General features: G+C 40.8%; 1 protein-coding gene across 1 annotated transcript in view; it reads right to left on the bottom strand.

The window, feature by feature from the left end:
- The window catches only part of PDZD8 (PDZ domain containing 8), a 97,186-nt gene extending 85,228 nt beyond the window's left edge, over positions 1 to 11,958 (bottom strand). The window contains 1 exon segment of the mRNA XM_007472121.1: positions 11,093 to 11,958. Coding sequence (XP_007472183.1) covers positions 11,093 to 11,958 — 866 coding nt within the window.
- Positions 11,959 to 12,196: the final 238 nt, after the last annotated feature.

Below are 12,196 nucleotides of genomic sequence, written 5' to 3'. Positions count from 1 at the left end.
CTTTCAAGAAAAACCTTAAGAGCACAGAGGCTCCAACAATTATTACCACAGATTCTGGTCTAAAATGCTTGTTGACTGGCATGAATCTCAGAATGAATCCAAATCCTAACTCTATAGTACTAAAAAATTCAAATAGTTTGAATAATTTACTCAAACATTTTAAGTAAGCAATTTACCCCCAAAATGGTTTATAATTTAGAGAAGTTGTATTCATGGGCTTTACTACAGACTAAGATGGTCATGAATTTTCTCCTTACGCTTCACTAATTTCAAAATAGCTGAACTAAATTCAATCTGTGCTATCTACCACTCCAGCAACAGTAAACAAAAGGAATCATATTTTGCTACAAACATTTACTTAAATTCTTCCCATGTCAGGAGTCTGCAATTCTAGTTCTGATTAAAATCCAAAGTTAAATACTGAGAACTAATAACCTTTCCAAATATTAAAATAGATGAGACATAATCTTCGTAAACTTTCCAAAAATAATACTGTACTTAATAATGGTGAGAACAAAATAAAATTTTCAGTGTATTATAAAAATAATTATCACAATGAAATTAGCTATGGAAGAATGGCTCTTAACTTCAGCCTCAGCAAGTTTCACAGAACTAAAAGCTTTGAATTATTTACTTGCTTGACCAAATAACTAAGGTAGCGAGACTGTGTAGTCAGCAACCACATTCATCCTTAGTAATGAGTATAATCTAATATGCATGAAAAGCTATTGTGTGAAAAGAACAATGAGCGCGCACACCACACCAAGATGCACTATTTAGTAGATACTGATGTCTGCATGAAATAGCTGTACTAAGAAAACAACACAGTCATTTTTCAAAACAGAGATTCTTATAGCCAGGTACTAAACAGAAATAATATCTCCCCCATTATTGCTACTTAAGATTTTACAGCATAGAAAACAATAGTCACTTATAATTGCAGATTATATAGGATATGGAGTTGATCCTGGCAGAAACACCATTTCTAAACATACTTAGGTTACAAATACCTATTCAACTGGCACATACCTCACCAATGAAACAAGTACACATAACAGGTACTTAATACAAAAGAATAAACTCAACTAAGACATCTTTACTATGCTCGCTAATCAGCATTTTTGTTGTTAAGTACATATCAGGAAGAATTATGCTGGGGAGTGGGAAATTGTGTAGCTTTTTTTTTTTTTAAATCAAAGTTATGCAAATCAAAGCATGGACATTCCAGTAATCCACCTACCATATCATCAGCTCCATTCTCCCTACAATACATGAAGAATTTATGGGCATAAAGACCCAATGGGCTGATTAGAGAAGAAATACATGTTCTAAAGCATTCTGCTGGTTCGAGGAAAACTGGTAATTATGCACCAAACCAGTGAAAATAAGTTGTATTGCTATTCTATATCAGTCCAAGGGAAGGATGATAATCTGCAGTTTATCAATATTGGACCTTTCCTAAGAATGTGAAATTAAAAACCAAGGCTTCTGGAGTATCAGAGAAGGCTGCAAACACATTTGTGTTTTGTCTTTGTTTGTGTGTGGGAATGAGAGGAGAGACAGTGTCAGTAAGATGCCTGTCAGACCTTGAAGTCAGCACTGTGAACTGTTGGAAACCTCAATCAGCATCATTCGAGTGCGTGTGCGTGCCCGTGTGTGTGTGCCTGTGTATTTTGTAGGGGAGAAGGCATTCCTCTTCAATACTGATTTTACAATCAGAACTGGGTTATATATCATCAGTCTGTGCTTATAACAACAACCTTCAACCATTAAAAACAAGGTTAGTATGTTCTATACATTCTATTTAAAGAAATTCAATGAACAGGTATTCTTTAGACAGACTAACTTCAAAATCCCAGGACTTCAGTTACAAGGCTGAGTTCATTTTGTGAAGATTTATTAGCTGTATACTGACGATTTGGGCAGTTTCTGTATATACACACAGAAACATACACACACACACACACACACACACACACACAGTCAGTAAAAAGTTTGTGCAAAAAAAAAATTCTGCGTTTAACAGGCTAGTGTACTTTTATATATAGGATAGTCAAAAAGTGATATGAAAGCAAGGAACTGAAAAGTGAAAGGGTGAGCTCTTTGGCTATCTGTGGGAAAAACATTCTTGGAGAAGGACTAGCAAAGGCCTTGTGATGGGTGCAGCTTGGAGTGTGAGAACACCCAGGAGGCCAGAAAAGAGTAAGTGAGAGGAAGAGTTATAGAATATAAGAGTTACAGAAAATAAGGTATGGCCAAAAGTGGAGTAAATCAGTAAATGACTTAGACCTATGCATAGTGCCTGGAGAAATGTCTATGTTACACCTACAAACCAATTTTCAGGGTCACATTTATATTATACTCCCCACTTTATTATTAAGGAGAAAAGGATGGGGAGATGGAGAGGGAGGGGGAGATGGGGAGGGAAAGATGGAGAGGGAGGGACAGAGGGAGAGACAGGCACCTCCTCAGCATATAAGAGGCTTGTATTTGTGTGTTTGAGCACAGAGCTGGGTGTACAACTCAAACTTAACGCTTCGGTATATCAGAGAAATGAAATTAAAACGGAGAGGAGTACATTTATTCAGCAGGTATCATATGTGACATTTATTATCTCCAATTAGATATTATTTCCATTTCCATTTTACAAATCTGGAAACTGAGACTAAGAGAAGATAAGGCCTTTTGTCCAAGGCCTTTTTGCATGGCAGAGCACTGAATTCAGGTATACGTTAATTCAAAACTCTATCTACTGGAATAGACAATTTCAGTACTTCCCTATAGCTTCAACCAAAAGAATGAAATAATTCCATGGTATTGCCAGTCTCTAAGTAGCACCTGCAGTTCTACTCATTTGAAGGTAAATATTTAACACTTACACCTCATTTTTCCCTAGTACAAATACAGTAAGTATGTGGTTTTATGGGAGTCCTAGCAATTTGGCAAGAGAGATTTCGAAACTACTCTGTAAAACTTCTGCTAATGACCCAGTAGTTGCTTTATGACTTTCCAATGAAGTGTGAAGTGCTCTCATGCCATGCCCAAAGTATTGGTAGGTCCTATGACTCTAAAAAGGAACAAAGGGATTTAACGGCACTTGTTTCCTGGTGACAGTGTTCTGAGGAAATGGAGAATGTGAAGGGAAGAAATGCTGGGTCAGTATTTAACTTCTAAAGTAGATATTTAGTGGTAGAAACTAACTAACTTGTGTGTATTGAACAACTGATTCAGAAAGTCTCAGCCTGCTCTAGGGAATCTTACTAAGAGAAAAAAAAAGAGGTTTACTTTCTTGGATAGTGAGAGGTTTTTTTAGAAATGCCTGAGCTGGGGCTTCCCTGGTGGCGTAGTGATTAAGAATCCGCCTGCCAATGCAGGGTACACAGGTTCGAGCCCTGGTTGGGGAAGATCCCACATGCTGCGGTGCAACTAAGCCCATGCACCACAACTACTGAGCCTGCGCTCTAGAGCCCGTGCTGTGCAACAAGAGAAGCCACCGCAATGAAAAGCCTGCGCACCACAACGAAGAGTAGCCCCCGCTCGCCGCAACTAGAGAAAGCCTATGCGCAGCAAGCAGGACTCAATGCAGCCAATAAATAAATAAATTAAATAAATAAACAAATGAATAAATGAATGAAAAGAAATGCCGGAGCCATTGAAGGCATACAAGAAGGACAGCAAAAGTATTAAGTGCTTAATATTTGTTTTAGCAGGTTAGTTTTAGTTATATTTATGGAAAGTTGTATCCCTATGTCTGTGTTTACTATGCAACGGGGAGTTAATGACCCCAGACAGGTTTCCAGGGGACTAAAAATTCCATGAAATTAAACTGTTTATGCATTTTTCTGCAGAGAGTATCCACAGTTTTCATTAGCTTTCCAAAAAGGACCCTCAAAAAAAGGTTTAAAAGTACCTTTCAACATATATGTGTACACGTTCCTTTTCTGTACGCACTTAACCATAGTTTTTTGCTTTTTAGGGTTTTCTGTTTAAGGGTTTAGAGCAGGAATTAGCAAACCATTTTTTATAAAGGGCCAGACAGGATATATTTTAGAATCCGTGGGTGCATATGGTCTGTTGCACATTCTTCTTCTTCTTTCTCTCTCTTTTTTTGAACAACTTTAAATGTAAAGTTAAAAAATGTAAAAGCCATTCTTAATTTGTGGGCCTAACACCAGCTTGTTTGCAAACTCCTGGTTTATTCAGAGTAACCATTGATATTATCTCTGCAGAAGTAACACAGCATGGCTTTGGGAGTCCAGGACTTAAAAAAATTTTTTTTTATTATTATTTTTTTACATCTTTATTGGAGTATAATTGCTTTACAATGGTGTGTTAGTTTCTGCTTTATAACAAAGTGAATCAGTTATACATATACATATGTTCCCATATCTCTTCCCTCTTGCGTCTCCCTCCCTCCCACCCTCGGTATCCCACCCCTCTAGGTGGTCACAAAGCACCTTGCTGATCTCCCTGTGCTATGCGGCTGCTTCCCACTAGCTATCTATTTTACGTTTGGTAGTGTATATATGTCCATGCCACTCTCTCGCTTTGTCACAGCTCACCCTTCCCGCTCCCCATATCCTCAAGTCCATTCTCTAGTAGGTATGTGTCTTTATTCCTGTCTTACCCCTAGGTTCTTCATGACATTGTTTTTTCCCTTAAATTCCATATATATGTGTTAGCATACGGTATTTGTCTTTCTCTTTCTGACTTACTTCACTCTGTATGACAGACTCTAGGTCTATCCACCTCATTACAAATAGCTCAATTTCATTTCCTTTTATGGCTGAGTAATATGCCATTGTATATATGTGCCACATCTTCTTTATCCATTCATCCGATGATGGACACTTAGGTTGTTTCCATCTTTTTTTTTTTTTTTTAAAGGACTTTGAGAAAGTCACTAACCCCCTCAGTCTCAAGTCTCCACATCTTTGTAAAAATGAGATACCGACCTCTCCTACACAGTTCCTTTAACTATTAAGAGAGATAGCAAGCGTATGGAACTGCACACACATTTCCTGGCATATAGTTAGCAAACTGATTTTATTACCTGTGCCTCTATCTCATATGATAAATTAGTTAATATTTATAAGTCAGTATTAAGTTTTTGGTCAGGCATGCTCCTCCAATGCAATCTACTTTAAAATGATCTGCTTTGGCTACTACTTCTAGTAACAAAGTAGGGCTTTCCCAGAAGCCAACAGACCTGTACACCACTGACTAGAATCCAACAGTTTCCTCATAATTACTCTTCTCCTTTCAATATGTAAATCAAATTTCTAGAGCAAAGATTTAATTTTCAATATATTATTTTCTAACTGAAGTGTTTTAAGTGCCTAAATCATAATAATTCAAAACAGCTTAAGAAAACCCAACTTGCAAAAGTTATTAAAACCAACACTAAACTGGAGCATACTTAGGTGTACCAAGGAAACTAAGGCCACAAAATATTATACAACACAAAGTAATCAAGTATTTGCCTAGCAGAGACACTGATCTCCCCTCTGTTTCTCACAAAACTGAAGGTCTTAAATGTATCCAAATGTCATTATAATGAGCTTTAATTTAATTGTTCATTGCTTTCCCCTGGAAGACTAACCAGCTTGAAAGCATGAACTCTGTTTTAACCATTTTTTTTTATCACCGTACTCTCACACAACAGGAGGTATGGTAGTCTTCAGGAAATAGTTACTGAAAATGAAGTGTCTATTTTTAAAATGACAACCATCTAAGATAATGATCTTACAATTCCATTTATATAGAGATACTCATCTGAGCAGGAGTACAAGAAAAAGCATAACAGATAAAAAATTAGCAAATACATTACATCATTACTCCAGAACAGCTAGCATGATACCCCAATGTCCTTGTCTCCACTCTCCCAAAGTATCAAAGGTGAGTTATATTTCCTACTAACATTAGTAAGTAAAACTATGATTCCTACAATCACTAAGGAATTTTAGCAGCTATTTTAAAGTATTTTCCAGCCTAAGCAAAGATACCTTTTAGAAGTTGTCTATATATAGAAAGAAAAGTATGAAAGTGTAAGTGAATAAACACAGCACATTACACTTAACTTTACAAATGATTTTGTCAGCTTTCAGCGAATTTACTTTTAAAGTTTTTAAGAAGACATCAATTACTATCTTTACCTCAAATAATCAGTAAAATTTAAAATGTTATAATTAACATTAAGAATAAATGTTTTTCTTCCTCATCTCAGAAGACCAAGGAAGAAATAACACAATTACAAGCCACATTACAGAGTATGAGGCTTTCCAGACCAAGCCTAATTTAGTTCTCTGAAATTAATGGTATATTTAGAGAAGATGTAGATAAAGATGCTAAAAGACCCTATCTAACTAAATACAGTCCTGTCCTCGCCTCCTCAATCTCCAGTCACTAAGAATATGTGAAAGTTTTCTACAAATACATATTGGAATATTTTCAAGAGTAAAAGAACAAAACAGTTATGACAAAACAGTCATGTTCAGAAGACATTCCGTGAACCTGAAGTTTCCCCCAAATATTTGTTCCATACTCATTCATTAAATTCAAATGGTGTCAATAAGTAGATGCCCCCTTATTTGTAACTCAGAGAAGTAAACACTTATATATAGTTAATTAATGACCCAAACCTTGCACTAAAGCAAAAGTCCACCAAACTCAAGGTAAAAGCAGCCACTGTCTACTTACTACCACTGTACTGCAGAGAAACGAAAAATGTTTCAAGGGATTTTTAAAAGATTTCTAACAGAGTGATTTTTTTTAACATTCAACATTATAATGATAATGTCTTTTATAAAATAAAGTTGCTCAGTGAAAGTCTCTTCAAAGATATAATGTTTAAAGAGGGACAGAAATTACCACCCTCTACTATCCAGCCATTAACTAACTCTTCCCATTTTCGATGAAGAGCAACAGTAACGCTCCTCATTTAGTAAGCATCTCAAGTTTATATTGCCAGGCCAGCCAAGTACCATCAGTAAATGTAGCAAGTGGGTGGCAACTATAAGCTACACACAAGAGGTTCCTGCAGCTGCTACTAGACTCCATCTCTCCATCTTATTATTGCTAGGACAAATGCAGGCCTAGTGCTACCAGATCTTCCAAATTTTCCTAAGAAAAGCCAGAAATCCAAATCATGCAAAATTTTCCATTTTTAAATGTTGGCAATTAAGAAATAAGAAAACCACAGTGCAGGCCCAATTCAAAGTACCTACAAACTGAATCTGGCCTTTCAGTATGCAACGACTGCTAACTACACAGCAATAATAACCCAAGGAACAGAAGCATCAGTAAGAATCTCAAATGTCTGACTCCCAAACCCTAAACTCCTCAGGACTATTACTCAGATTTCATGTTGAAGATGGATTCTCTGTGTAGTCAAGAACACTGGTGGTAATCCTTCTCTCTTCTTTCTTTTTTTTTTTTCTTGCGTTATGCGGGCCTCTCACTGTCGTGGCCTCTCCCATTTGCGGAGCACAGGCTCCGGACGCGCAGGCCCAGCGGCCATGGCTCACGGGCCCAGCCGCTCCGCGGCATGTGGGATCCTCCCGAAACGGGGCACGAACCCGCGTCTCCTGCATCGGCAGGCGGACTCTCAAGCACTGCGCCACCAGGGAAGCCCATCCTTCTCTCTTGAAGACTAATTTTTGACTAATAATAATTTTTAAAAAACTATGGCTTTTACTATTTTAAAGTATACATTTCAAGAAAAAAGTCAAAACAATGAACACTGAGGTGGTGAAATCAGAATATTAGTAAAATTAATAAAATTAGAATTATAATATGTAGAAAATGTATACTTATTAAAAAATACTATAACGCTTTACAAACTGTGTCAGTTGGGTAAATGTCTATCAGCTGGGTCCCCAGAAAGCAACCAATCACTTGAGCTCCCTTCTCATCTCTTTATGAGACATCAGGAACGGGTAGTCCTGATGGGCCACTTTTACTTTAGCAACATGAAAATAAAAAACAAATGAAGAGGGGGAAGAAGTGACAACAATGTTAATTGGCAAGGTATTTCTGTTTTATAATAATTTCAAGTGCCAAAAGATCCTAAGACTCAATACAATTTTCTTTACTGCTTTAGTTCTAAGTAGATTAGATAGCTAAAAAGGATAAACTAGCAAGACCTTCTATTTAGAAATAAAATCTGCTGGATTAAAAAAGAAATGCTAAGTGGGGCAGCACCCAAAGATTTAACCTTATGATTTAACCTTAAAAGGATCATTTCTCAAAGTATCCAAAAAAATTTTTTTTAAGGAAAAAAAAAAAAGCTTTATAGTCATACTCAGAGTTCTCAGTTAATTTGGAAGGCTACCCCCACATATTTTGATGACATACTTAAAAAAAAAAATCCTTAAGAACAACACAGCAGAGTTTAAGGGAAAAGGGCAGCTTGACTTTATCAGAACTTAACAGCTGTGTGATTTTAAGCAAGTTATTTAACAACTCTGGGCACTATCCCCTGATCTATAGAAAAGGATAAACCATAGCTACTTTAATTCTCATGATGAGAATTGTGATATATCTTAAATGTATTTTAGTTCATTCTCACAGCTGAAACTTGAATCTGTACCACAACATCAGTACTTTAAAATATTCCTGGCAGAACAGCTACACACAGATGAGAGAACTCAACACTTCTCGAAGCAGCCCTTTTCATCCTCACACTTCTATCATTTTCTTTTACTAAACTAAAATCAGCTTCCTAGTTACTTCAACCCCATCAATCACATTCTAGTTTCAATCTTATATATATATATATATTTTTTTTTCGGTATGCGGGCCTCTCACTGTTGTGGCCTCTCCCGTTGCGGAGCACAGGCTCCAGAGGCACAGGCTCAGCGGCCATGGCTCACGGGCCCAACCGCTCCGCGGCATGTGGGATCTTCCCAGACTGGGACACGAACCGGTGTCCCCTGCATCAGCAGGTGGACTCTCAACCACTGCGTCACCAGGGAAGCCCTTAAATCTTATTAAGTATAGCTAATTCAATTCTCACTAAACTCCAACCTCCATAAGGATTCAGACTGTCGAGTATTGAAACCCCAGCACCTAGAACAATGATAAGCACATAGCAGGTGTACAATAAATATTTACAGATTGAGTGATATGCTCTGTACAGTATTTACTGATTGGCCATTGAAATGCCTTCGAATATAAAGAGCACAAGTGTGTATACTTCTGGAGGTGATCATTTAATGTTTAAGGTTTAAAAGTTGAAATATCATACATAACCAAACACACGCATGCTACGTTTTTAAAAATCCCTTCGGATACAGTAAATAAAAGCAATTTTGCTACATTTTAAATGATGATGCTATTCAATGATACAGATGATAAAGTTCCTTCAAAGCAATAAACCTATTAATAGCTCCATAACTTCTAATCATAATTTCCTTCAGATTTAACTGAATTCCAAGTCTACATTAAAAAAAAACCACCTCAAAATGACATGTACCCTCACTACCACTGGCTATCCTGCAAGTAACCCCCAAATCATAACTTAGTCAATTTTTATCACCTGAAAGTTACCCAGAAAACATCAGAATTGAAATTGTGATAGAATTATCAAAATCTGTAACAACTTTCTCTCATGACTTTCTTAGCCACACACTGCTATAAACATCTCACTGCTTAAACACTAGAACTCAATTATAATTTAGTCACTTATATTCCAGAGCTGAAAGAGTAGGTTTCATAAAGTTATGTTCTACTTCACAGAACAGGAAATCAAACAGTGGATGACCAGTTCACCATCCTCTGCAAATCTATGGAAATATTTTCCATTATAAATTTCTCCTGCCACCTGACGGTTTTAAGCTGTCACTCTGTGCTATTAGCGTAAACAAAACACAATTACTAAGGTAAATCTGCCACATAACACAAGTCAATACTCCATCCCAAACCCAAACATCAAATATTCCTGAATTATTTGGGTCACTGATGCTTGAAACTGTGGTAGAAAATCAGTGATCTAGAAACATGTAACTTTCACTAAAGGAAACTAGGTAAGGCAAATACCAGATTTACATAATTTTATAGTAAAGAACAAAATCTAAAAGGGTCAAACATTTTAATGAACACAAAATTAAAGGAGGACAGAAAGTAAAATTAAAAATTCATGTTTTGTAAGAAATAGCCATACGTGACCCTTTCAACACCGACAAGCCTTCCCAGACCAAAGTGGATGAAGCCTCTAGCCCTACAAAACTTTCTTTCCCCTTCCACTTCTATGATATTAAAAAAAAGAAAAAAAACCAAACCCTTGTACATTAATCAAAATAGCATACTACAGAAAATCAAACCGCCAGATATAGGGAGACTTTAAAACAGTTAAAATCACTACCAATCTTTAAAATACTATCTGCAGGGCCATTTCGGGTACTGTGGGAGGAACTCAGAGCCAGGAAGAGCTGAAACATGAGGGGCAGTCTGCGTCTGTGCTATAGAACCTACCCCCAAAGGGCAGATGACATTAACACAGAATGTACAGAGAACTACAACACGCACAGGCTCCCAGCTCGTTTCCAATCTGCGGTGGAAACAGACACACACACTCCTTCTACCCTGAAAGTTGCCGAAGCAGCACAGCAAAACGGGCCTGCAGTTGCAAAATACAACAGCCCTGGGCTACCAGCACACTCTTCACGCCTGTACTTTGTGTCCGGGAACAATTTCTCAACGTGGCCAAGGTGATGCTGCAAAGCTGCCCTCAATGCAGCAACCACGGATAGGAGTAGTTTCTCAACAGTCCCAGAGCCATCCCGGGGAGCAGGGTGGACTCCCCTTCCATCTTCAATACGCTGCTTCGACCCATTCTGACAGCACCTTGGATGCCCAAGAACACACGAAGAGGTCTCTAGCTCCCATTAAGGCCCTTCGGAAGCAAAGAACGTTGGCACCTCCTGCCTTTATCTGGGGCCTTGTCCAGGGCTGGGAAGAGCCCTGGAAAGCAGGGACTGGGATTCAGTCGTTGCCCTTCCCACCCACGCAGGCGGCAGCGTGCCTCCAGGCCCGGGGTCCCAGCAGCCAGGCCCCCGCGGCCGAGCGACCCTTCCCCCCACGCCCCTCTCACCTGATCTTGTAACTCGGGAGAGTGTGCTTGCGCTTGATGACTTTCTTGAGCTGGTTGACGATGATGGAGGTCAGCTGGGGCATGGGCCGCCCTTCGAACTGGGAGCGCACCTCGAAGTCGATCAGCGGGTCCTCCACGAAGGAGAAGAACCAGTGGGTGAAGGGCACGCGGGTGAGGACGAAGCGCAGCCTCCCCACCACCCGGGACAGCTTGACGAACAGGTAGGCGGACTTGCCGAAGACCAAGTCCACGTCGATGGCCAGGTGGAAGCCCCCGCTGTACTCCACCTCCGCCTCGAAGGCCAGCTCCTCGGGGGAGGTGGCGGGCAGCGCCTCCCCCTCAGGAACGTCGGGCTCCCCGGTGGCCGAGGGCACCACGGGCCGGAGGAGCCGGATGGTCTTGATGAACGGCACGGTCTCGCCCAGGAACACGTCCCGCAGGCTCAGCCCCTCCAGCAGGCGCCCGGCCGTCTTGGTCTGAAGCAGCTCCTCGAACTCCACCTTGATCTTCTTGGTGACCCAGCGGCGGGCCAGCGCGGTGTCCCGCAGCTCCCGGAACAGGAACAGGATGGTGGCGTTTAGGAAGTAGCAGGTCTCCCGCGTCGGCGGGGCGGGGGTCTCGGGGGCCGGAGTCGTGCCGCCCTCGGGTGGCCCGCCGGAGGGCTCCTCAGCCCCGCCGCCGCCATAAAGGTACTCTCTCAGGGCCAGGTCCGGCACCGGCTTGATGTAGCGGAAGCCGTCGGCCGCGCGGGCGGCCTCGTCCGGCGGCGGCTCGGGCTGTTTGCGGTAACGCAGCAGGAACTGGGTGAGCAGCGTGAGAAAGGAGCCCAGCACGGCCGACGCCAGGATCACAAGCAGCAGCCCCATCCCGCCACCGCCTCCGCCCGGAGCGCCCGCGCCCTGGCCCCCGCGCCCACAGCGCCGCTTTCTTCACGGCGCCCTCCCCCCTGCCTCCATCTTGAGGACATCGGGCGGCGGGGTCTGGGCGAGCGGCTCCCTGGGCGTCGTCCAGGGTTGCGGTAACGCAGCAGGAACTGGGTGAGCAGCGTGAGAAAGGAGCCCAGCACGGCCGACGCCAGGATCACAAGCAGCAGCCCCATCCCGC

Source organism: Lipotes vexillifer, unplaced genomic scaffold, assembly GCF_000442215.2.
Source record: "Lipotes vexillifer unplaced genomic scaffold, Lipotes_vexillifer_v1.1 scaffold240, whole genome shotgun sequence".
NCBI classification, from domain to species: domain Eukaryota; kingdom Metazoa; phylum Chordata; class Mammalia; order Artiodactyla; family Lipotidae; genus Lipotes; species Lipotes vexillifer.
This window is presented reverse-complemented; position numbering and strand designations above follow the sequence as displayed.